This window comes from Pezoporus flaviventris, unplaced genomic scaffold (genome assembly GCF_033815535.1).
Source record: "Pezoporus flaviventris isolate CSIRO_AGI_PZ_B2104156 unplaced genomic scaffold, CSIRO_AGI_Pfla_v1 ptg000035l, whole genome shotgun sequence".
In the NCBI taxonomy this organism is placed as follows: Eukaryota; Metazoa; Chordata; class Aves; order Psittaciformes; family Psittacidae; genus Pezoporus; species Pezoporus flaviventris.
In genome coordinates, this window is record NW_026892583.1 from 13,506,731 (window position 1) to 13,533,375 (window position 26,645).

General features: G+C 40.6%; 1 protein-coding gene and 1 long non-coding RNA gene across 13 annotated transcripts in view; one reads left to right on the forward strand and one right to left on the reverse strand.

Moving 5' to 3' along the window:
* Positions 1 to 151: 151 nt before the first annotated feature.
* Positions 152 to 4,364, reverse strand: LOC133274005 (uncharacterized). Its single transcript, XR_009744994.1, has 3 exons — positions 4,034 to 4,364; positions 2,078 to 2,452; positions 152 to 1,252 (listed from the first exon to the last, which is right to left on the reverse strand). It is a non-coding gene; the product is annotated as an uncharacterized LOC133274005 (long non-coding RNA).
* Positions 4,365 to 5,229: 865 nt separating this feature from the next.
* The window catches only part of PCNX1 (pecanex 1), an 86,867-nt gene continuing 65,451 nt past the window's right edge, over positions 5,230 to 26,645 (forward strand). For 4 of the 12 annotated variants that reach the window (XR_009744962.1, XM_061462643.1, XM_061462645.1 and 1 more), the window contains exons 1-6: positions 5,231 to 5,577; positions 13,422 to 13,630; positions 19,168 to 19,273; positions 22,313 to 22,358; positions 23,277 to 23,366; positions 24,909 to 26,606. Coding sequence is in view for 11 of the 12 variants with exons in the window: in XM_061462643.1 (XP_061318627.1) it covers positions 5,425 to 5,577; positions 13,422 to 13,630; positions 19,168 to 19,273; positions 22,313 to 22,358; positions 23,277 to 23,366; positions 24,909 to 26,606 (2,302 nt within the window). In the remaining variant the exon portion in view is untranslated. Of the gene's footprint in view, positions 5,578 to 13,421; positions 13,631 to 15,366; positions 15,424 to 19,167; positions 19,274 to 22,312; positions 22,359 to 23,276; positions 23,367 to 24,908; positions 26,607 to 26,645 lie in introns of those variants that run through there. The other 8 variants (XM_061462646.1, XM_061462647.1, XM_061462648.1 and 5 more) reach the window with 4 other exon arrangements.

Below are 26,645 nucleotides of genomic sequence, written 5' to 3' on the forward strand. Positions count from 1 at the left end.
AGTAATTGTCATCCTCCACCCAGTGAATTGATCTCTTCCTAAGTAGCACTGTGAAGTACTACAGAGAACTGTATTAGTCATAGGGATAGTTGGAAAAAAAAAAACAAAAAACCAAGAAAAAGCAAAACAAAACAACCCCCAAACCTTTATTCCTCTTTCTCAGCTTTTGAGGGCAAGAACTATACTCTCCCAAGCTGAGAGAGAGGGAATGATTTGGCCTGTCCCACAAGCTGCTGGGCAGGGTGTATCCCGAAAGGGCAGGTGGATCCAGGAGCGTGTTTGGTACCAGGGCTGTGATAAAGGTGGTGCGGGGAGCAGCCTGACATGCAGCTGAGGCTGCATCATGTGCTGTGTGCAATGATCCTGCCAGCACAGCAGAGAGAGGTGGTCTCCTACCATGTAACCTTCCTGATGCTAAATCTGTGCCTGAGCTGTATTGAAACTCTAGAGAGCCTGTTAGTTGCTTTTTCTAAAGGTTGTATTTGAGTTGAGAGTAGGGATAATACACAGGACTGAACCTCACAGAGTAATTTCATAGCAATCCCTTAGCATGCAAGGCTGAATCTGATGTGACTTCCCTGCTAGAGAGGGAGTGTAGTCTGTGGAAGGATCTGGCTCTTGTTTAGAAGTTTGTTTAAAAGCTGTGCAAATAGTAGGTAAGCTGTCACCAGGTGCTAACATGGTGGCAACATGTTCTGTGGAGTCCTGCAGTTGCTGAAAGCCACTCGACTGTAATTAAAAGCAAATCTAGCACAACCTCCTGACAGGATTTATAAGAAGATTATCTACCTTACAGTGAAACCAGGCTAACAAATATTATTGTAGAATGAATTTCTACTTTCTATCACCCTTGTAAATAAGCCTACTTCTTAATTCTCATATGAGATAATGAGAGAATAAAACACATTTTTTACCATTTATGACAACATTCTGAACTCAGATAAACTCCTTTTTAACCAGGTTGTAATTACAGGGGAATGTTGTGGGGGAAAAATCAAGACTTAAAATTAGGCAAAGATTCTTAATGCCTAAATAGCAAGTATATATTTTAACTATTGCTTCCTCAGGAAATCAAAAGGTAGGCGCACTTCTCTCCTAGGCTGATAAGTTACACAGAAAATTGACTTTTGTCTTTTTCTTTTCTTCTTGGAGCCAAACCTTCTGCTTTGGACCTTGTATCCAATCCACAATAAGTAGTGTGTCAGCAGGATCCAGAAACTGGGGTTGAAATGCTGCTGTCTCACTATAGATCCTGAGACAAGAAATCAATAGGAATAAGTAAATAAACATTCGTAGTGAGCCACCAAGGCCTAGTTTGTCAATCTTATTCTGAAAACAAACGTATCCAGCATGGAAAGAGAACTGCTAACCCTTGTAATTGTCAAGCGAGTGAATCGGTGCTTTTCTTATTTTCGACTGATGATTGTTTTATTAGCTACTTACTTCATACTGTTGTCATACTGTGACAATTGCGGTAATGAGAAATTACAAGGAAGTAGCAATCATAAGCTTGTTCCTGGACATAATAAATTTCACCCAATATCGGATAAATATTCTTTGAAACTTTCTGTTTAACCCTTGTCCTAAGTTATGTTCTCATAAAGCATAGGAATTCTCTTGATAACCAATTTAGAAATTATAATTTTGGGTATCACACAAAAGATGCCTGAAGGGAAAGTGAAAAACTTCATTCCCATGAATGAGAAGAGAGACTAAAGTTCTACTAATGGTGCAAAGTATGCCGCAATAATATTCTTAGAAATGGCAACATATTGAAGTATTTTTTTGCAGGCTTCAGTGTTTTGTTACCTTTTTGATGAACTTCATGTTCTTCTGATATCACATGTTAAAAGTGTGCTCATAAGGCTTGTCAGGAAACTGTGATTAGTTTATCCGAATATTTAGTAAAACCTATGTTCTACTGTGTACCACATATAGCACTACCCTGATTTTGCAAATGCCTTTTCAATCCACTGGAGTGTGGCATAAAGTAAAGAAAGATGTTGCTGTATATGATTACAAGATCGTTCTTAGCCATGTCCAAGTAAAACAGCCATATCTTTAATATTATCCATACCTAAGATGGCCAATAATATTAATTTGCCACAAGAGTTTCCCCAATAGCCTGCAGTGGTAAGGAAGACACTTGACTGTGCAATTATATAAAGAATGTGTGGAAAAACTCAATTTAAGTATTGGCTGGCTGAAATAACAGTTACAGTTTCAAGCTGGTCTCTTCCTGTGTAGCACTGACTTCTTTGCCTTAGTCTGGCATTACAAAATTACACGAGACATGCTGGTGGAAATAGGTTGATCTCCAATCTTGTGATTCAATGCCCACTCTCTTAAATATTTTATCTCAAGTTGTTCACTCTTCACCGATGTTATGCTCTATTTCTCCTAGAGCACACTCTTTTCCTGTACAGACAGTAACACCCATCCTAAAGAAGTACTGTAAGGCAAAAATGGAGTGCAGAAGATAAGCTAGTTACTTGCTGCATTGCACAGGTTCAATGCATAAATTGAGTCTATTGTTCTTGCTTTCCATCCAGATACGTTTGTGTCCCTTAAAAGCTAATAATAGGTTTTTTTTTTCTTTGTTAATAATGCCTATGACTGGGCTTATTATCAATTTTGCCTTCAGGTGCAGATGGATTCCAATAATATTGTTTCCTAGTTTTGTGTCATTTAAATAGCTAAGCAATGAAATTTAATTATCCTCCCAAGCGCATGATATTCTTTCACTTACTCTGCTGGATGCAGACCAGAAAATCCCATGATGAAGTGCTCTTGTGCTAACTGTACCAAAGTAGGTTATTGTAATATTCATGCTTTGTTTCTTTGGTTTCATTTTTGCTTTAACACACACCCACACCCCTCCAAACCTCTGTCACTTGGTAGCTGGTCTGATGAATTCTAGAAGTGAGGCTGGGGAAGTAACCATATAAGCCTCCACAGCATCCAGTCTCTCACACAGGGGTACTGTTTAATGAGAATCATTACTATGAGGCTGAGGCTAATCTGCCCAGATTTAATCAATGGCTCCTAAACAGAAACATAAAGGTTTTTAAAGCGTTTACTGCAGCCTTCAGACACATTATTAATGAATGTTATCCCTCTTGCCTCCTTTTTGTGGAGAAGTGAACGGCTTTTATGTAACATTCATAAAACAGCTGATGGAAGAAAGCATGCTTCATAATCCTCATCATTACAGTATCACAGTATATTTACAGATAACACATCCAAAACACTTAATCTTTTGACAGCTGTATTTGTAATTTTAGCTTTTAATGGTATTTTGGCAAATAATGTAGTTGAAACAGGCTTCATAGTTTCATTTTTTTTCTGAGCCTACTGTAACTGGTGAGGTTTGTCATGCTTGGCTTTATCCCTAAAGGATAAAGGGAATGCCCTTCTCCATCCATGCAAATCCTCTGCAGGTTTTCTGTTGTTTTTTATCCCCTCTTCTTTCCCTTCGCCCTCTTTTTTTTTTTTTTCCTTTCATATCTCAATCTTGTTTGACAGAGTGAAAAAAGGCTCCTCTGCAAAATACTGTTCGCAGTCTTGTGTTTCCAAATGTACTATCTGCAACACTAAAGCTAAAAACAGTTTATTTGTTTATACTGGGGAGAGAGAGCCACCATGGCCGGGTTTTGTGTCCATCCCTTCTCCCTACTTTCCCACTGGGGAAACAAAAAACAGATCATCTACATCTGCTTTGAGTCAGTCACTTCTGACTTCTGGTTTTCCAAAAATAGCCAAATGCTGCCATTGGTTCGCTAACTGTCAGGGAGAAAAACACTGGAGACTGTGGCATGAATGCAGCCTCTTGAAAACACCAGCCCAAATGCATGCTTCTCATGAGTCATGACTGAGTGCTTGGGTTGCTTCATTCCTGCAGTATCTCTGCAGCAGAGACCCAGAAGGTGCTGTTGCCCCGTCTCATATCTGCTGGAATGGCACAGTAAGTTGTTTTCAGGACAGAACCCGTGTGGGATCCTTCTGCCACCATGGCAACAGCATCATCACATACCCTCAAAGCTCATTCTTCCCAAATATGACTGGAGAAGGTAATTTCGTGAGGGATCCTCAGTGTTACTCATCCATAGGTTTTGAAGGATGAAACCTTCCCCTTTTCTCCTGCTTGAGAGCACTCTGAAAACTCCTTCCCTAATCTGTCCCTTTCTATCTCAATGTGTGACTTTTGGGATGTGCTTATTTAATGGGAAAGCTTGAAAAGTCTGGACTTGGTGAACTACTGACCTGTAAAAACAGGTGGATGGGGAAGCTGAGACTTCACTTTGTGAAAAGCTTGTGGTGTACCCATGGCCTGCTGTGTCGTGTTCTCCTTCCTAATACACCTGTGGGATTCTGGCTTTGTATGTGCAGAAACAACAAACCAAACCCTCTAGTGGGGACAGATCCGTAAAGGTTTTGGTAAAATATGTGACAGTAAAAGGGAGGACTCTTTACCCCAGTAACAAGAGACACTACAAGAGACAATGGCCTCAAGCTGTGCCAGGGGAGGTTTAGACTGGGTGTTAGGAAAAATGTCCTCTCTGAAAGGGTGGTCAGGCACTGGAACAGGCTACCCAGGGCAGTGGTGGAATCACCGTCCCCCCCGTGAGCGTTCAAAAACCATGTAGGTGAGGCCCTCGAGTGACATGGTTTAGTGGTGGACTTGGCAGTGCTGGGGTAAAGGTTGGACTTGATGATCTTAAAAGTCTTCTCCAGCCTAGCTGATTCTATGATTCTATGGCTCTGGAAACAGTGAGGTTGATATTTTGATTTAATTTTAAATAACTAAAGTATACAATGGGACTATGGCCCCTGCCACCATGCCTCACCAGGAAGGAGAACCTCAGAGAGGTCAAAGAAACCCCCTGTGTGACACTTGTTTCTCCCTACGTTTTCCCGAGCACCTGACAAGGCGTGCAGCCCGGGAGCCACCCTGGCCAGGCCGCAGGCGTGAACCCGCCACCCCGTGTTCCCGTGCTCCGGGCAGCCCCGGCCCGCCGACCACCCCGCAGGCGGCCCGGATCCCTCAGGGTGACCCCGGCGGCGGCACCAGGCGGGCGCTCCGCCAGGGGGCGCTGCGGCGGCCGTGCCCCTCTCGGCGGCGTGCTGCCGCGCAGGTGCAGTCGCTGTCGTGCCCGCGCCCGTGCCCGCCCCCGCCGCGTGGTCCCTCCCCGGCGGCAGCGCGCGGGGCGGGCGTCCCTTGCCGCAAGGGCTGCCGGTCTATCGGCGGCGCGGGGGCGGGCGGCCGGCCCGGGGCCCGGACATAAGATGGCGGCGGCGTTGCTGGGGAGGCGGTGGCGGTGTTTGCGGCCGTGCGGGCTGTCGCGGAGCGCGGGCGGTGCGCGGCTCTGCCCGGGCTCTCAGGGCGGATAGAGCCGGGGGCCGGCTCGGCGGAGCGGGGCCGCCATGGGCTCCCAGGTGCTGCAGATCCTGCGCCAGGGCGTGTGGGCGGCGCTGAGCGGCGGCTGGTACCAGGACCCGCACCAGGGCGCTGGGGTCAACGCGCTGCACCTCTACCTGTGGCTCTTCTTGCTCGGCTTCCCCTTCACCCTCTACATGGTGAGCGCAGGCAGCCGTCCCTGGGGCAGCGGTGTCGGCCTGGCTCGCGGGGCGGGCGGGCCTTACGGGGGGGCAGCGCGCCTCGGCGGCAGCGGGGAAGCTCGGGGAGTGGGGGGGGTGGAGGAGCGGGAAGGGCCGCGGGGCCGTCGCTCGCGCGCCCCCTGCTCGCGGCGCTGCCGCCGCCCAGAGCGGGGCCGCCCCGGGGCCCGGGTGCCTGTCGTTTGCTCCGGCCCGCGCCCGCCGCGGTGCCGGGTGTCCCGCGGCGGGACCGGCGGCCGCGATTGAGGCGGGTCCTCGGAATACGCCCGAGGCTGCGGCGTTTCGGAAGCGCGGACGTGTTACCGGGAAGATGTGGGTGGGTGCTAGCGGGGCCCGTCGGGAGCGGTGTGGCTTCGATCCCTGGCACTTGGCCTTCGTTTTTTTGTTTGTTTTTTTTTGTTTGTTTTTTTTTTACTTCCTTAAAAATCGGGCATAACTCTACTGGCTTCCACAGCAGGTCTGCTGGTAGTCCAGAAAAAAAGCACAGCGTCTGTAGCAGCTGGTGAATCCAGCCAATATTTCTGGCTGGCAGCTTTATCCCTTTCTCTTCTGGCTTATGAGACTGGTGAAGCTATGTGTTTCAGGGTCCATAATCGGGAAGTTTATTTGGCTATAGTGTAGTGTGCTGGCTGGCAGCATTTTGGACTCGGTGTTACTGATAAGATGCTACTTTAGCTTTTTTGCTTGTGTCCACACTTCAGTGTACTTTATTTGGGAGAATTCCTGTTGAACTCATGTTTGTATCGGGCACTTAAGTCAAAGCTGTTGGAATACTAACCTTTAAACCTAGAAACTTTTTTTTGGCATTTGGACTTGGAAACAAATATAGGACAGGTATGATCAGTAATGGGAGGAAAGGGTAGCTTCCTGTTGGCTGATGCTTTTTCTTTTGTGTGTAATTTACGAAATACTAATATTTCACTTCAGATTTCTCAATAGAAAGGTGTGAGCCTGTTAGGTGTGGCCAGTTTTGAGCACATGAGATAGAATGTAACTTGCAAGTCTGCCAGGTTCAGCTCTGTGTCAAAGTAGAAACTGCCTTGTGGAAAAAATGTGAGCTAGTGAATGAAACCTTGGAGGAAAAGCTGTATGTGAGTATAGTTGCTATAGCTGAGTATAGAGATGGAGACCTCTGGGGTCAGGCATTTGCTTTGTTAAAAAGCAAGTTGTAAGACTGCAGTACGAAACACTTCGGACTAAGAAATAGCTCATGTGGAAGAGGAGGTTTCAGCCCTGTATAGTTGGGTTTTAATTCATATTATCATGTCTTGGAAAAGGTAGCTCCAAGGCTTTTTGTTTGAGAACTTCAGACTGCTGGCAAGGAAACAGCAGGCTGAGACAAACTGCTTTTAAAACCAAAGTTAATGTGACAACAGCTAGGTAAAACTTTCAGGTAGGCAGATCCTCTGTATAAAAACTGTGAATCTCTATCTGTTCAGCATTCCTTTTGGTCTCAAGTGTAGGGTTTTTTTTTCCTTTTCAGAAGTATTGCTCTTTTGCTTTGACAGTCTGTTTAATTAGTAGTGCCTTGCTGAGAGAGCTGTTCAGAAAGGTGTGGTGAGCTATATCCTGCATGCTCAGGAGACTTCTGAAGGGGGCTGATCTGTACTGTACATAGGTCTTTTCACAACTGATAAATCTGGACTAGCATTTGAGTCTCTTGCTCCTCTTAAAGTGACAGTTAGGCTTCAGTTGGCCATACTGTGGGGTGGTAAACTTAAGTGTTGCTTTTTCCCTTTTCCTGTGCAAAGGGAAAAAGACAGGTAGAAGCAGACTGATCTGGGTTTTGTGGAGATCAGAGAAGTTAAATTCTCTTGCTTCATAGCTCTGGACAAGTTAAAGATGCAACAACAAGTGCCAACTTCCCTGAGAATAAGTAGGGAGGTTAGTCACAAGTTGAAGCAGATTGAATCATATTTGGCCGTTTTCCCTCTTTCCACCCTCTGCAGTTGAAGTGTTGTCTAGACATAAACTAAACAGGCAGAACTGTGATGGTCATCTTAGCTCTTTAGCATCTCTTAAGCTCTTTCAGAATGAAAAGCAATAAAAGTTGCATTGCTGTAGGACATACATAAATAAACAGAACTTGCCTAAAAAGTCTTAGGTAACCATAATCTGAATTCAGAGTGTGGCTCACTGGTGTGTAGGAGGGAGTTTCTAAGCTAGCTTCAGATGCTAGCTAGCTGGCAGACAACCCTGTGTGTTTAAAAAACAAGGTGTATATAGAAAGACTTAGAATGCTGGCAGGTTTTATATTACTTATACAACTTCCTCACATAAGGAATTCCAAGAGCACAGTGTTACTTTGATGCATTGGGGCAGCAAAAGATCCCCTAAGAACTAGAGGCTGAGTGCGTTTTACAGTAAGCTAATAACATTTTTGCAAATGTTGTTTAACCCCCAGCAGGAATGGAACACTTAATCTCTTTTGAGTATGGTAATTCACATGCATTTATTGCTTAAAGACTTAGTTTATTGCACCCAACCTTGCTGATCTTTAATTTGTGCATTCCTTCTATTTATCCTTTATTTTCAGAATGGAATCTGGTAGTAGTTGTGGTCAGCAAGTGATGCCATAAATCTGTGTGTTTCTTTGCATGTGTATACCAGTGCTTTTTAAGGTTGATGTGTTTAATGCATGATGCAAACCAACCAAAGAAATTAGCAGTAGAATTCAGCTAGTGTTTCTTCCTTAGTCCCTCATCTGCCTTCTGAGCACATGGAAGTGAGGTCTGTACCCTGTGTGAAGGGCAGACATATGCATAAATGTATCTGTATTGCAGATTCAGATACTTTTCTTCTCGTGTGTTTTTTGTTTGTTTTTTTTTTCTCATACACTTAATCTGCCCTTGTGGGAAAATTGGCAAAAAAGAAAGGGTAATGAAGGAATTGGTGTAGAGGAAGAGAAATAGCTGCTTGAATGAAGCTGCTTGAGTCTGTACCCTTGGTTCTGTGGCTTGGCAGCATGTGTACAAAAATACTGTTTTCTAGACTAGTTAAATCTATCCTGTTTGAATATCTGCATTCAGTAACGGATTAAACTGTGCATGTTGTAAGAGCTCATCCCTGTTTTTACGCTAGTCTGAAACTCGGGAAAAGAAAACGTGCTACAATATGGGGAAACTCTACAACTAGGTTGTAAAACATAGTGGTAGAGTTGGAAAAAAAATGCCCTGAATGCAGAGGCCTGTGTTAAGCATCAGTGCTGCAAGGGGGAGGGGAAGAAAGACTGCCAAAGCGCTTCCCCTAGTCGGAATGCTGTTTCAGCCCCACCACGTGCACAGGAGGGGGTGAAGTCTTGGCACCGGTACTTTGGGAACTTTGCCAGTGACTAGAGAGGAGCCAGGGACTGTACCTTGCTTGGGGTTATGGGCTTGTATGTATCTACAGAACTTGTCTGTCAAAGTCAAGCTCATTTAGGCAACAGTTCACTTAATAGGCATTTGATTTCCTGACTTGTGTACATGGTTGCACAAATAGGTCATATAAATGTAGCTTCATGTGAAAGTCTCTTTCCAGTGAAGTTTCTGAAATAGGTGCTGTTTCTTAAACACTTAGATTAAGTTGGATATGTAATGAGAATCCTTGGTACACTTTAAGGTTTCAGTCGAGAACTAGATAACTTGTAACTGAATGTGCTTCTGATAACAGCAGTTCTTCAGGGCTCTGACTGTTCACAAACAAAGAAATGGTGACAAATGCCATCTGCTGATTCTTGATCTTTCCTCTTTACCAGTATGAATGTTCCTAAAAAATACTGGTCTCAGAATGCTTGAACTTGAAAGTATTTTAGAAGACAACTGTTGCTGTTTAATGAATGTTTGATTAATATCACTTTTATGTAAGGACTTGCAATCTTATTTTGATTGGGAGACTTTCCTATGAATGTTTTCAGCAGGTAACACCTAAACATCTCTCTTTATGAAAACAATCTGGAAACCTCATTGTATGTGCAGTGTCTAGCTAAAGCTAGCTGTGATTAGGCAAGACCCATATAGCCCTTGTTTTTTCATAAGTATGTAGCACAGCCTGTGATCAATGAAATTCCTTGTGGTTTCTGGCACTTATATATTTGAAATGTTGAATCAAGATACAGTGACCTTTGAAGTTCAGATGGGAATATCTTAGCCCTGTAACTAGTGGTCTGAGGTTCCTTTTCTGTTCCAGGTTGACCACTGTAATCTAGGAGTGCTTAAAGCATTTTTCTACCCAGTCTTTCACAAAAGGTGTGTTGTGATACAATTGAGCTGAACAGCAGCCAGCAGCTTTCAGAAGAAACAGTCCCACTCCCAGCTGTGCATTCTTACTTTTGTCCATGTGTATAGTGTGGTTTTCATAAATTGTCTTGAAAGTTTTAAATTGGGAAAGTAACTCCTGAGGGGAAAGGTGGTAGAAAAATCAGTATCCTTCCCCTCTATCTTTGAGAGTACTGATTAACTTTGCTTAGAGAAATAGTTCCAGCTATGAGTTTATCTAATGATTGGGTTTGTTCAGCCATTAGATGACTGAAGTTTTCAGCAGAGTGTAATTAAAGCAGGCAGTTTTTGTGTGGTCATGTCTAGCTCTTTTTTTCTCTCCTGTAAGAGCTTTAGTTACGACTTTCGCTGTTCAAGTGTGTGTTTTCCTTTGGTGCTAATGGAAGTGGCTAGATAAGTGCAGTAAAATGGGATGTTCTCTGAAATGCTGTTGCAGCTACAGACTTGTAGCCAGCTGGTGTCTGCTAACAAGCTCTAACCTGAGGTTTTTTTAGTCTGTTGTGCCTAATAAACATGCTTTGCTACTTGTGGAAAGAACTAAAATGAGATGTAGTTGCAGATCTGTAGGATTTAGGTTTGTATTACAATTGTGAAGATGGTATTGTATAGGATACTCAGTTATGCTGGTGAGAACCTGTCCCTCAAATGTGGCAAAATGTCAAGCACAGTTTAAAATGCTGATCTCGCATTAACTTGTCTTTGCTTGTAGAGAGAAGACCCTAAGTGGAAGTTGAATGCTTTCAATTTTGGCAAAGAAAAATAGAGAAGGCACAAGTGCTTTAGGTTAGGTTGCAGTAACTCTTCCTTTTGAGACTGGAATGCAGATGAATTGCTGGTACCATGAGTAGCACATGATCAGATGGCAGAGTATGGTGGATGTGCGAAGATTTCTTCTATTCCCAGAGTATATACCCTCTCCAGAGAGGAGTTGAAGAATGAAAAGTAGCAAGTTATCTTGTTTTTAGCCTTTTGCAATCCTGTGAAAACAGGATGTGAGGAAAAAGCAAGCTTTAATTCTTTATTGGGTTTGCTACAAGTGTTTTGCTGCCTTCCTCAGTTTTTCTCAAAGCTTTACTTTGCAGAACAGGATGTGTAGATTTTGGATTCCACAAAATAAACTGGATATGTTGTGTGACCTCAGTGCTGATGGAGTAGAGGGGAGAAATTGAAGAGCTGTCAAAATGGAAAAGTATGGGCACATCTTCTATAGACTAAGTTTAGCTTTAGTCATCTGATGTCAACCCGACTCTTCTGATAATGGCTTCTGAACACAGGTACTTGTAAAGGAGAGGATAGTTGAAGTTGTATTTGTGATCAGGTAGACTGCTTAGTGCATATAGGAAGCTTATACTTCTTTTCCAAAGGTAACAAGCCTGCCCTTGTCTGCAGGGAGCTAGCTGTCTCTGAACTTCTTGGAAGTGAAAAACCTGCATTTCTTGAGGAAGCTCTTAGTGTTTCTGCAGGGATTGTATTGATGCCATAAGCATCATTGTGGCTCCTGATAGCTTACTGATGCTGTTTTTGAAAAACTTTGTTTCCTCTTTAACCTCTTGAGGTAGTGCTTGGTAAGTGAATCTCTCTGTCCACTAAGGTCTTGTCCAGCTTGGCATGGAAATTTTAAGTTGGCACACCTCAGCTTAGTTTGACTTTCCTGCTTCGGGTGTTATGTTAGGTGTGGACTTCACTTCCTTTGGAGGAAAAGGTAGGTTAAACTTGACCTACTTAACAAAAGGATTCTAATAAGTAACTGCCTTCTGATAGATTCCAGACTCAATTATTTATGCTTGTTTGGCTTTAGAAATGTCATATTGATTATTTGTTTTCGCTTACTGTCAAAAAGTGAGCAGCCGGTTTAAGGATTTGGTTTGTTCTGCAGCCAGCTGTCAATATTTAGAAATGGTTATTCTTGTATCCCCTTTATTAGTATGATATTTTGTTATTTGGAGATCTCTTCAAACAAAGTTTTTGCTAAACTTGCAGCTTAAATTGTATGAAGAGCACTGCCATTCCTTCTGGGACTAATAAGGCTCTTAAATACAGAAATATTAATGTTGTAATCAGATCTTTTTTTTTAAATGGCTAAAACTAGCTTTAGGTGCGGAATAGCAAGGGCTCTGTCTTATTCTCCAATCATATTCCTTTTATGATTCTGCAAGTTGTGCTTGGGGCTTTAATTGCCATGAAAACTCTGCTCTTGCAATGGTCTGTCTAGAGAGGGAGACAAGGTGTATGAAACAAGCTGACATTCTCCTTAGGCTAGGAGGTCTAAAAAGACATCTCATTTATTCTTGCTTACTAAATTAATGTTCATGCTAGGTAACAAATGCTGTTCAATTCTGATTGCTGTATGCCTGTGTGTATATGCATAAACTTACGGCTGTTAGAATTTTATATCAAACTACACCATCAGTAACAACACAACAAAATATGAAGAGGCTCCTGTTCCTTTTGGTAGGAAAATGGTCTGTTTGTGGATGAAGACTAAGAGTTAATACCTATCTCATTGTTTCGTGACAGCGTAGGGAAATGGCGTATTATAAGTATGAATAAAGGTGAATTAGAGGGGTGAAGGACTTGAAGTGAAATCCGAAGTTTAACTAGTACTGTGAACGCTTCTAAGTAGATATTATTCCACACTTAATATCTGTTGGTCAAGCAATTGATCTATAAAAACCTTATGGGCCTTGGCAAAAGTTGCATGAGAAATCTTGACTGAATGAAATTTCAAAAGTTGAATTTGGGACTGAGGTTTTTCACGTGGCTTCTGGCCACCTTTAACATAGCTGAAAAACTGTCTTCAGAACATCTTCATTGGCTGCCTTTCCATGGGCCTGTAATAGTCTAGCACAAAGAATCTTTGAGGTGTGTGGTCTTGCAGGTTATTGTGGACTGCTGCTCAAATGTGTGAGCCACAGATGTAAGCAGCCTTTTTTTTTTTGTATGCAAGTAGACTACATCTTGGCTTTTGTGACCGATCAGTGTTTTGTCATGCAATGTTTTGTCATGTTGGAAGCTGACAAGCTAAGTCAAAACAGATTCTGTGTTGGGTAGTTGAACAGATTTTCTCCTGTGCACCATGCTGTCAAACTTGCGTGGGTTTTTCAAAAATGGACTTGGTGCTGTGGACTAGCCCTGAAATAAGGTCATACCCTGTGCTTGGTTTAGTTTTCAAATTGCTTAAAATCTTCCCCTTTTTTTTATTCATAACAAGATTTTGTGTCAAGCCTAGTATTTTTTTACTAGTTGTTACCTCTAGGTTTCCTCGTCTATTATATTCCAATAGCCTAGAAAAATAGAAAAAGAGTTGAATTGGGTTCTCCAATGATACGTCTACTTAGCATGCTGCTTTGGTGCATTTTTAGTCCAATTGTTCCTTTTTTTTTCTGTATTACTGGACTTCTATTAATCTCCACACAGTTTGACTGTAGGGAGTGTGTGTTTAAACCTTCATTTTTTTTTAGTAAGTTCAGTATTTTCTGTGTGGCTTAATGTATTTTCATGGACATTTGACCTTGTGTTCATTAATTGTTTCTTACTCTCTTTTGAAAGGCTCTTCCTTCTTCCATGATGATAGTAGCTGTCTACTGCCCGGTGATAGCAGCTCTCTTTATTGTTTTGAAGATGGTGAATTACCGTTTGCACAGGGCACTGGATGAGGGAGAAATTGTTGAGAGGAATGCCAGTGAGCATATGGACAGAGGAGCAAAAACAGAACAAAGCAGTGTTTCAGCCAAGAGGAAAGACAGCAATGGGCCCAGGTAAGATGTCAGCTGATGTTGGTATACTGCTTCAAATGATAAACAGTCCTGTCTTCGTCATATGTGTCACTGGAGTGGTGGTTGAAATGAATACTGAGGAATGTAGATGTAGACCTCTGTAGTTCTGAAAGACTTTAAGTCTGGTCTTTAAGAGCAGAGTTATTTATGTATTAGGTTTGAAATGATGAATTCATGCTAATTTCCTGGTTCCTCCCCCAGAGGAGTTCCAGAACAATATTGAAAATGCTGGAAGCGCTGAAACAATAGCATGGAAAATGTGTGCTGATTAGGTCACTAAATACTTAATGAACACAACCAGTACAAGTAATCTTATTTCAGCAGTAGACTTAAACTCTAGCTGTTGGAGACCACATGCTACATGCTGAATGAGTATTGTATCACTAAAAGGAATGTCTGATCAGGTCTTGGTTTGCTTAGCTTTGCAAAAGCAGGAGTCAGATACAATGCTTGACACCACCCATAGCCTTAGTTCAGGGGAATACTGTCCTGTGAATTTGGAAATTCTGGAACTGCTCAGCTCAGTAATGACGATGACAGTTCTGAAGTATTGTCAATAGGAGGTGATTCCTTTCCGCAAATGTTTGTTGTCACCAGCATAAAGTCCAGAGCGTTTTTTTTTCTCCTCTGACCAGGCTTTTTGGAGAAAGAAGTGCAAAGGATGACTCATCAGCAAGGCTAGCCTAACCAGTCTGATCAGACTATGGATATGTTACAAGCTCTATTATCAAAGTCTCTGCCTGACTCCAGATAATTGGGGTGATCTTAAGAGTTAGACTGCATGAAACAAGTCAGCCTCGAATTCTTAGCTTTTAAAGACAGCCTTTCTGTTGTCTGTGAGTTTCTGGTGGTAGTAGTAGCCAGAGTGAGGCAGTTAGAATGCTGTCCTGACTTGGAAAAGGTTGTATGTATATTTAAAAAATCAAAAGGAAAAAAAAAGAGGAATGTACAATAAGGAAATGCAGCTGAAAGAAGCCTCTTAAGTCTGTTTATCAGAATGCTTAAAGAAAGGAAGTGTTAAAGTGATGCTCTTTAAATTGCTCAGCCTAGTGCTTCACTGTGCATATGGGATAGCTTCTCATGAGATGCGTCTTAAGCTCCCTGTGTTCTCTCAGCTCGGGTACTGTTGGCAAAATTCCCTAGTGTCTAGTATTCCTTTAAAGTTGCTATATAGTAACTTCTTGTATCAATCTTTTATAACCTGTTCCTTTTTCCGTGTTGTGCTCGGTAACTGAACCTGCTGACTTTAATTATGACTCCATTTAGATCACCATATACCTTACTAAAACCAATGAGCTATTTTGGCAGAATGCTTGCCTAAATGTATATTAATGCTTATTCTGCATTGTAAAACTCATGAAAGTAACCTAGTGGTCTGTTCTGTTTCAATGCAACCTTGCTAATGCATGTTTCAGGTGTGATCCTTGGATATGTTGTGGTCAGGTTTGTTTTTTTGGTGTGTTTTTTTTTTAAGCCATGTAGCTTTTGCTTCCAAAATGGTAGCCAAGACTTAACAAGGGACTTTTTACTACTAGTACTGTGAACTACTTCTTGATGTTTCAGAAGTTCCGTTTTGCTTTACGGAGCAGTTGACATGGGACAAGTTACTACATTATAAGCATTTGTGAGCTCAGAAGTAGAGGTTAGTTTGATGCTGTGTGTCCTGCTTGCCAACTAAGTTTCATTAACTTTTATATGATCCTTGTTCCCACTTTCAGGTCTCTTAACTAGAACTGGGAACAAGGTCAATGCAGAAATTACGGAGTTACTTTTTGGTAAGTGGGATGTACAGTATATACTAATCCTTGCCTGGAAGCTTACAAGGACTCTGGGATAACATTCAGACCAGTAGAGGGGATGCAGAGTGAGTGTTTAATATTGAGCTGTTACCTTCTTAGTAAGTTCAATCGAAATGCTAGCAACAAAAACCACTGTCTCAGAAGAAAGTGCATATGTAGGTTTTTTTTTTCTCCTTAAACTCTGTTCCCATAGCATAAAATGGATATAGGGGAGCTCCAAGGAGATGTGTTACCTTTAAATATTTACATGATCAGAATATTATTTTTGGTAGCTTAGGCTACAGCATATGATATTAAATATATATATAGTGTGGTGTGAAAAGCTGTCCTAGAATTTTCATCCCACCATGTGTACCCTCCCTGAGACCACTTTGGGGTATGAGTATTAGTATTTTTTAAAGGAATAAGCAGTAGTCTGGTTTCTGTTCAGTAGTTGTTCAGGATACTGTTTAGCTTCAGGGAACTGATCTTCTTTCTTCCTGAAGATGCTTATCAGCAAAATGGTGCTTTCATGTATTTTACATACTGTCATTTGTGTAGGTTTACATGAGCTACTCATTTATCTTTGGTTTGCATTGATTTGTGAATAGGAGCAAACTCAAGGTTTTTAATTGTTTATAGGAGTTTGGCATGCTTCAGTGAAGAAAAGCCTGCTGATCCTTAAGAAATGGATTATTTATATTTTTTTCCTCATCTTCTGTTATAAAGCTAAAATTCTCTAGTTCATGTTTTTGAAAGAAGCTAGTCTTAATTTTGAGATGGGAATGCGAATTGTCTTCTGTAGCTTCTAGTACAGTGGCTGCTTTCATACTTAAGGGAATGATGTTAGTAATGCCTCTGTGAGGTTTCATGAAAACAAGTCGTGGGGATACAGGCTCCTGATCACATGCAAGAAGCAGAAGGAATAGTGCAAGTGTCATCTTTGGGTATCAGTGGACATGCTTAGATACCTGAACTCAGTTTTGCTTTTGGGGATATGAATATGGCTTCTTACTTTGAACCATAGTAGTCACTGATGCAAGAATTATAAAGCATTAACCTGGTGAGACTGCTATTCCCAGTCTCCATCAGCATGGGCGAACTATAATCATGATGCTACATGAATTTCATGTGTGCTTCTAGAAAATAAAGCTACCAGCTGAAGAATATTGTATCTTTGAGTTATGTACAATCTACTGCTAAAAAGTAATCTCTACAATTCTTGCCCTACTTTTTTGCTGTTTCTTCTTGCAGTTTTCTGTGACTGGCAGACCTGTTCTTGAGCTTGAAGTTGTTTTGCTCTTTTGACTGTGTAATCAGTGATTCAAGCTTTAAAGAAAACTTCTCTTAGTACTTGTAGCTGTCAGTCTGGCATTTGCAGTACATGCTGTGGTCCTTCTGTGTTTTGAGAGCAGCCTCCTGACTAGTTATCCTGCTGGTTTAGTTGGAAATTAAGGACAGAAGAAGGTGTTTAGAAGAAAACGAAACTCTTCCACTGCTTTGTTGTGAAATCAAAATTACTCATTCCAGACTCTGTGGAAGTTCTAGTCCAAATATGGGAATCTTCAGTCAATCAGCCAAAGTCAAGTTTTAAACTTCTGAATTTATGTAGGCTTACAGCCTCTTCAGACTTTCCTTTAGTCTTTGACATACCTATGTAATACAACTGGAGGTAGTAATTTTGGATAGGACAGTTACTAGTTTTAGAAATACTAGCTTTAATTTGGTTTATGCAGTCTCTGGATGCCTCTTCCAAAGCAATCTCCGTTGCAGAGAGCTGGACATAATTTATTCAGTTATCTCAATTTGTGTAGTAACTTCGGGTTTTTTCTTGCAAACTGAGCACTTGCTCTAAGGTATGAAACCAGCAAACTGTAAGAAACTGATTGTAGTACTTAACAGTAGAAGGGAATGGCCAGAAGAGTAGCAGAAAATAGCTCCTAAAGGAGTCTATGTGCTGTTGTAGTCCAGATGCTTGTGCGTATGAAGAATAATTCTAGAAATCTGTGCTTTCTGCTTCTGCTTTTTGTTGTTGCTACTAGCTTTTGTTCATCCATAAGTCTGTGAGTGCTGTCACAGAATATAGCAGCTCTGAGGGGAAAGGTGGCATTGGGTTCACTTTTAGACAAAATCACCTCCTTCTCCCACCCTAACTACCCAGTTCTGTGCATGAGAGTTTGTTTGCATTGACTTATTTTTCTGCTTCATGGGACATACTTTATTCAAACAGGAAAGGAATTCAACCTTTCTGTGAAAGCCACTCTTTGTTGTATCTTCAGTTGTTATAATAATGTACACCAAACTTAATGGTTAAGTGAGTTTTTCATTCTAGTCTTTAACTTTGGACTGTATGATTTTTGTCATCTCTTCTGACGAAAGAAGGTTTAGGGACCTCCTGTATGATCTGTAATGGTTCCCAAGATTCTACCTTTACGTCTCTGACATGACAATAGCTTGACATGCTGTAGAATGAATGATGCTTCAGGCCTTGCAGTCTACAGACAGTTTGTTTACAATCTTCTAGATTGATGTCCCTATATTACAATAATTATTAGGTGTTGGTCTTATTGCATGAGAATCTTCTGTGAGGCTAGCTGTCTATTAAGTCCTGCAGTGCTTCTGTCCATTTCTGCCCACTTTTCCAGAGGAGCTTCATCTTTTAGTTTAGTCCAGCTGGAGAAGAGCTGTGCATATGTTCTTTGTCCAGCAAAATGCTGGAGTGGACTTGCCATAGCTCTGTATCATTGATTATTGGGAGGCAACCCTTTACTTTAGGAAAGGAGCTAAGAGGGTCAGTTTCAAATTACATTGCAGTTACTTTGGTTCAGAAGTCTCCTGGTTCAAGACAGTTGAAAAGAACTGTATTGAAAGAGAGGAAAAAGGATGCCTCAACCTCTCCCTCTTTGCAGTTAACAAACAGTGTCAGGCTAGATCCTGGAGTTGTAGTCCCCAACTCATTTCACACCCTGGTGTCCTAATGGACTGGTCCAACTTGATTTGTTTCATAAATGTCTTTGACAAGCTAAATTATGTTGAATTTCAATTTGGTAATATTGATCTGGAAAATACCTTCAAACCAATAATCACTATTTTTGAAAGGGTAAAATTAGTAGATGTGATAATGTGTATTGTACCTCAAAATATTTCTTGGTAGGAACTGTAAATTATCTGAAGGGAAACAGACATGGAGTATACCAGGACCCTGTATGTCTCTGCCTTTCCAATAACCTTTACTGAAAGTGTGTAGTTGTCTTTAACCCATCCTTGTTTCTGCTTCAAGATCCAGCCTATTGAAAAGATTTGTAGTAATTACCCTCTATTTAGATCTGTTATTTAGTTCTGTTTAGTAGTCCTTCTATTGATTGATTTTTGTAATTTTTTTTAATTGGGGGGGGTATTGCAATCTGACAGATGATCTGAAAGTTACATTAAGTACCTATGGAGAGAATTTCATATGTCAGCATTTCAAATATTTTGCAGCTCCTAAGCCTTCATGGTTTGTATTGGCTGATGACCCTGGACTTCATGAGGCAGCAGCTGCTATGACAGTATATAGGGTGCTCCAGCTCTGACTGTGCTTCCTGTGTCAAATGGGCAGTATTCATTTGAGATACTGGGATATATTTGAGCCCCTGGTGTTTAAAAATTGTTCTGAATTCTCACTCGGTGTCAACAGACAAAATCCAGTTTAGCTGGTAGGTTAATGTTCTTTTTATGTTTCCTTTTTAATGTTTCTGTCAGTGATCCTGGTGGAGGGATTGAGATGTCAGAGTTCATACGAGAAGCAACTCCCCCTGTTGGCTGTAGTTCACGAAATTCTTATGCTGGGATAGATCCAAACAACCAGGTAAGAATTAAAAGCTACTGCAATTGCTGCTTCAGTACTGCTGGCTTTGCAAGCTGTTGAGTAATCCTTGCTGGTTTGTTTGTTGCCTTTTTTTTGTTGTGTTTTTTTTTCTTGCATTACTTCCTTTAAATTTTCTCAGGATAAATAGCTTACCTTTCTGTATTTATTAAATGCTTTATTAGGGTTGCATTACTTTCTCTGAGCTTCATAGCTCTTGCTTTTCCCATCTTGCATTTTTTGAATGGCTGGGTTTTATAAGGCAACCTACTGTCCCATCAGAAAGAACTCCCTTTTGCTGTTAGCTTTCTTCTGATTTAGTAAATGAAAACTGCTCAGAACATGGTCTGATAAGTACCAAGGCCCTCTGTGGTGGGCTTTCCTCTTTCTTTTAGTATCTGTGAGCAATTAGACGGCTCAAGCTGAAACTTCATTCTTATGTTCCAGCTCTGTTTTCCTCCCTTAGCTTTGTTTTCTCTGTCATTTAGACGCTTGATTGGCAAACTGCAGTTGTACTGAATTTAAGGAGTCTTCTGTTAATGTATCCATTGCTGATTACCTCCTGCAAAGCTAAATGGCTTTCTGAAAGTTATTGTTTGAGACAGTTCAGACTCTGCAGGCAAAACTTTTAATTTATGAAAGTACAAAGCAAGATAACCTGATAGAAATGGAAAGACTAAATCTGTTTGTTTTAGGATGACCTCTGCAAAATTATCACAATTTTGACGTCTCAAAAGGGGTGAGAATAAAGCAATAAGTAAGGGCTGCTGAACACCAGATGGAAGTGCTGAAGAACTTGGCTCTGTTATGTTTTAATGCAACTCATTATGCTCTAGTTGCCTTGTAATTTAACTGGGGAAGTTGTTTTGTTTCCTTTATGTCTGATAAATTTATGCATTGAACTTCCATAGTGCCGGTGTGCTGTTCCTTCTGTTTGGTTTGTGATGTTTACCCAGTCATGGCACCTTTCTTTTACCAGTTCTTCGGGAAGTCAGGTTGATTGTCCTGGCCAGACAAAATAGTTATGTTGAAACTATGCAATGCGGCATCATATCAGAGATGCATAAGCTATTTTTGAATTACATGGAAATCCTTGATGTGGTATTATAATCTTTCTAATTAGCTCTCTGAACAAGCAGTGTATAATGTAGTGCAGTCTTATGCTAATGTTGGTGTTTTATCTGAATAATGCTGTGTTACGCAGCACAGATACTCTAAGATTCTCTCCTTGGAAGAGAGCAGGTATTTAGTAGTGTTTACAGGGATACAAAGCAATGGTCCCTGTATGAAGGCAGAACTAGGCTGGGGATTGTGTTTCTTTGACTGGTCTTTGGAAAAAAGAAACTTATTCCAGACATAACAGTTTTAATGTTAAAGCATATGAAGAAGCTCTGTATTGTCTCCCATGTGCTCTAATGCTGACATTGTAACACAGTTAAAGCAACCATGAAAGGAAATAGATTATTTAAAATGTGTTTATGTTGATAAAATAAGTGCTCACTAGACCCTGTGATTTGAATTTGTAGCATCAAAAGGGTATGTGAACAGTAAGCATCTGGGTTTGGGTCAGTTTTTTGTGTCTGATAGATTTTCCATGCTGATGCACTTGTATTCAGTTGCAGCATTCAGCAGAGCATGTTACTGAAGGGGGGAAAAGGTTAAAACATGGAAAAATTACCGTGTCTGTATAAAGAAAATGCATTAAATAAGCTCTGGTTGATTTTTTTTTTTTGCATTACATGCAGCAAAGCCATTGTTCTTCTGTAGTATGGCTGAATAAAATCTGCACACATCTTCAGATTACCTGAAATATGTTCTGTTTACAGAGAAGTAGTAGTAGAATTATGCTCTTTTCCCTAATGTCATTTAAACTAGGGATTTTTGAAAAGCAGCATCCTGATACAGAAAAGTCAGATTGCAATCATTTTTATGTATCTTGGGTTCAGATTTTGCCTTTGAGTGCTGTTCTGTCTTATTTCTGAGAGTTTAATTGACCCATGCATTTTTGTGTGCCTTTCAGAGCTCTTTGAGAGAGGTGATACTGCAGATATTACTGAAGGAAAGACTAAGTTCTGTTTAGCATGTCTGCAAAATAGTCTGGTACAGATTACAGGATGTATATAAAAAAAGCAGACTGTAAACTTAAGCAGCTTGCTAGTTTACACATGAGGAGGTACATGCCTGCTAGTTGGCCTTTGAACATGGCTGAAAAGCAGATACTGTAAATTTGAAATGTGATTGTAGCTAAAATCCAAGAATAAATCAAGGAATATTGCAGTTTTCCACCAACCACTTTACTTGCTTTGAGATAACTAATCTGTGTCCTTGGAAACTGTCTTCAAAAGAAAAATTGCATTTGCAGGAATGAGGGAGAGGAATAAGATACAGTAAAATGATTAGGTTAAATTGATTTAAGTTTATTCAGCTGCCAGTGGGGATCATACTGCCTATCCCCTGTTCATGCTGCTGCAGCTTTCCATGTACTACACTAGGTTCTGTGGTTACCTGGTTATTTCATCAAGTCTGACAGACCTGAAAGCTAATCCTGGTAAAAAAAAAAATGTATCTTTTCCAATGGGAGCAGTTTCTGCATTTAGCTTGGTGTTTACTATGTGAGCAGGTAGACATGGTATTTTCTTTAAGCTTGTTAGGTAACTGTGATCACTGCGTTAAACATTTAGCTTTACAACAGCAGTTAGTGTACTACCACACCAGTAGTTTATTTCCACATTAAGTATTTTCAAGGAAAATTTCTAGATTAGAAACCGTTTTTAAAATTAGCATAGTAAAATCTCCTGTGCACTACCTATAAAACAGAACAATGTAGTGATATAGTTGGGTGTGTACTTAAATGCCTTGTTTCTGTTTGCAGTGGAAATATTCTGAGTCAGGAAGGATTTCACAGTACTGTCCTGTTGGATATTTTTGTGTCTTTGAAAATCTCTGCTAGGTGTATAGACAAATGCATGCATTGCAGTAATAGGCAACAATTAGGTAGTTCATGAAAATTCACAGCTTTTTTACATAATTTCTTCCTTCTAGGTTGGATCTGGGTTATCACGTCTGGGAACAGCAGCAACCATCAAAGGTGAGATTTTTGCCTGCTTCTTAAAATTACCTTGCAAGTAGCACTTCAGATCACTGTTCCTTACAACCTTGTTTCCAAATACCTTGTATGTTTTCAAAACTTTTCTGTGAGCTTAGTACAGCATTTACTAATTGGAAGAAATCTTCCTTGCTGTTGCATATTATGTGTGTAAAATACTAGGAGAGAATATCATGTAATCTATCTTTTGCTTTCCATGTAACAACAGGGTTTGGGGTTGGTTTTTTTGGTTGATTTGTTTGTAGGTTGGGTTTTTTTGTTTCAGTTTTGGTTTTTGTTTTCTATTTGTAAATGCAGAGCGAAGGGGCTTGTTTGAGTGGACTTTTACCTGCTATTTTGAGTTCTAGGCAGCCAGTCACCCTTCTTGTTTTGTATTTCCACGACTTGATTATTTCTGGTTGCTTGGTATCTAGCACAATTATTGTCCAGTATAAGGCTTATGAATTTCTCTGAGGTGAAAAGGTAAATTATTTGTAATTAGCAGACTTGCTATCTTGCAAATTTATTAAGTTAATAATAAGAGAAGAAAATGAGATGAGGGTTTTTTACCTTCCTGATTTTTTTCCTTACTGTTTTTTATCTATACAAGTATTTTATTACAATGTACCCTTAATTTTTGCCAGCAACCCCACTGGCTTCTGTGTAAGGTACTTTTCCAGTTCTTCATGCAAGATCTGTGTAGTTGAATGAAAACTTTCCTATGTATATAATAAAAGAAACAGAGTAGGCAATACTTATTTCTGACAGATAAGAGAATTTGGGTTACTTGTAATTGTTATTTACCTTTGGATGAAGACACAAAACGAACAGTTTTTTGTGACAGGTTGGAGATCTATGGTGCATGTAGATGTATGTGTTAATATTTTGAGCACTAGTACTCTTCTTTCTTAAAATTCACAGGAGATACTGACACTGCCAAGACCTCTGATGATATCAGTTTAAGTCTTGGCCAGAGTTCTAGCCTATGTAAAGAAGGAAGTGAAGAACAAGGTAAAATTTCTTCTGCATATTAAACATGGTATTTTGTTACCAAAACCCCTTTGCTTAACATGCTCAGTAAATTCATGCAATTTGTTGATAGAGACTAAGAAAGGGGATCTTGAAGTTCTCAGTTTCTTAATTAATCTAAATTCCTGGGATGCATAGCTTGAATACTTTTGCTGTGTGTTTATTGTTCTGCCATCTTCCAGGAGGTAATAAGTATTTACTTTCTCCTTACTGCTGAAAGATAGCTAGCTTGCATGTCCCTAGACAATCTTGCTCGTACTGAAATTGGCCTGGGGTTCATGGACTTCACTGTAGACTAATTTGCTTTTGTTTCCAGTATAACCAAATGTGTCAGGCATGCTTTTCTATAAAATAAATAATGCTGCATAGAGTTCTGTGTTTGGCGTTACAAGCTTCTAATGTGCAAGCTACAAGAGTTTTGTAATTGTGTTTTGCTAGGCTGTAAGGAAACTGCTAGTTTGTATTCTTCAGTTGTCAAATTTTGTTTCAGATCTCATTTTTCATGTACCTTTATTGCCAGGAAAAAGTCTGTTCAGACTAAAATGAAGCATAAAATTGTAGGGAAATTATTTTGTTTGCTGATTTTAGAGTACTTGCTGATTAGCAGGAAGTTAACTCTAGGAATACTATAGTTCATTTTGGCCAGTTTAATCAGACTGGTGGGTTCCTTTCAGTTACTACATTATTCAGTGCAGAAAGTATGTTTAAAATACCAGATTATAGGTGGCCATGGTGCTGTATTAGACAGCAGTGTTCTACTACTTTCAGCTCTGTAACAGAACTGTTTGTGAAGCCTCTTAAGTTACACATGTACCAATACATTCTACTAAAATTTAGTGTTTGTACTAACTTAACTTGGCCTCCAGATCTTCTGTTTTTAGTGACAGTACCAGAAAGGAAAGTAGACTTTCAGTAATACCTGCAGGTGGACGTTTTTACTTGTGATGGGTAATAGAATTAGTATCTTTGACACGAGCTAACAGCAAATCCTCATGATCTGTTTTAACAACACTGGTTTTAATGGTAGTGAAATTCACTAACTTCGCAGGGAGTCTCATTCTAATACCACTGGACCTGTGCCAGTGTCTGCATCTTTGCTAACTGTGAGCTTAGTTGGTATCTGGTAGAAAAGGTGGGTTTTGTTGGTATTTTTGTGATTTCAAAGTTAATGTGGAACAAACAGGTTCTTGTATGTAGGAAGTAAAGCAAAATGCAGGGTACACTTATAAAATTAAGAAACTTTGGGATGTATAAAAACATTCTGACACACAAGCAATAGAGAAGTTGGACTTGTCAGAATGGTGTTGTCTTTTATTAGCTGCTAAGATTAGGCTGGTGTTGATTTCTTTTTTATGTATACAAAGTATCAGATTTGCTCAGGTGCTAGGAAGACTTTTGAATGGTAATGTAGTGCATAGTACTTGCAAATGAATTTGTCAGTTTATTTACTTTATCTGATACAAAATTTGCTTTACAACTGGTTGTTTATAACTTACATGAATATTTTTAAATGTGTTTAAACAGATTTGGCAACAGATCGGAAGCTTTTTCGTCTCGTGTCGAATGACTCGTTTGTCTCTATCCAACCTTCATTATCCTCTGGACAGGATTTGCCAAGAGACAGCAGTGACAAAGTGTGCCTCTCGAACAACCAGCTTGCGGACCAGTCTAAAGCCAGTGCATGTGACACGGAAGTAGCTTCGCTTGTAACTCTGCATTCTCACTCCTATAGGAAGGATCATAGACCACGAGGTGTACCAAGGACTTCTAGCTCTGCTGTTGCTTTTCCAGATGCTTCACTAAATGACTTCCCTCTCTATCAGCAAAAACGAGGACTAGATCCTGTCAGTGAATTAGAAGCTTCCAAGCCCCCTTCTGGATCGAGAGAGTCCTTGGCTGAGAACTCTTGCATTTCGGGAGTCTTTCAATTAGATGACATTCTGAAAAGTAGCAGCCCTCAACCATTGGTTAAGAGTGGGAAGAGCAAATCTTTGAAAGCAGACAAAAGTGTGGACAGTTTGAGAAGCCTGAGTACTAGAAGCAGTGGTTCAACAGAAAGCTACTGCAGTGGGACCGATCGTGACACTAACAGTACCATCAGTAGCTATAAAAGTGAACATACGAGCTCAACACATATAGAAAGTGTGTTGTCAGAGCATGAGGAGGAGTCTCCTAGGGAAGAAAAAAAGGATGGTAAGAAAAAGGACTGTGGTGTTGATTCAGATGACAGTAGTTCTACTACTGACAAAAGGACTAGTAGCGAAAGGACTGCTGTGGAAGTGAGTACTATCAGTGGTGTTCAAGAGGTAAAGGGTTCTAATGCATCTGATGAGATGCGCAGTCAAAAAGGTCTTGGTGCCTCTGCTTCAGAAGAGGCCAATAAGAACCCACATGCCAATGAACTGACTACACAAGCTGACAGGCCACCTGGAAAGGCTGCTGAACAAAGAGATGAGCAGAGTGAGAAACTAGCTGTGTTAGTGGATTCAAGAGGTTCTAAAGAAACAAGTGGAAAACAAAAAGAGGGAGATGTTCGACCAAAATCGTCTAGTTTAATACATCGAACAGCCTCTACCCACAAGTCTAGCCGGAGAAGGACAGGAAAAAAGCGGGCTAGTAGTTTTGATTCAAGTCGGCACAGGGAATACGTCTCTTTCCGAGGTGTATCTGGTACTAAACCTCACAGTGCTGTGTTTTGTCACGATGAGGACTCCAGTGATCAAAGTGACTTAAGCAGGACTTCAAGTATGCAGTCAGCTCACCAGTTCAGCAGTGATAGCTCTTCCAGCACCACCTCCCATTCATGCCAGTCTCCTGAGGGAAAGTACAGTGCTCTAAAGACCAAATGCATTTCTAAAGAACGTGGGGGCACAGAGCCTGAAAATGCTCACAAAACCCATGTAAGCTCTGAAGGAATTAGCAAAAAACGATCTACACGCCGGACTTCTAGCACAAACAGTGCCAAGAACCGTGCCAGAGTATTGAGCCTGGACAGTGGTACTGTAGCTTGTTTAAATGACCCAAATAGTTTAATGGCACCGGGAAACATAAAACAGTTAACCACTTCAAAATCTGATTTGGAAGCCAAAGAAGGAGAGGTGCTAGATGAGCTATCTCTGTTGGGAAGGGCTTCACACTTAGAGTCAGTCACTCGTTCTAGGAATAGCTTACCGAGCCAGGCTACGTTTCCTGAAGGGGATGAGCAAGAATCAGCAAGTGGAGGTAAGTAAATGACCTACCAGAAGTGCCTTGCCATGTTTT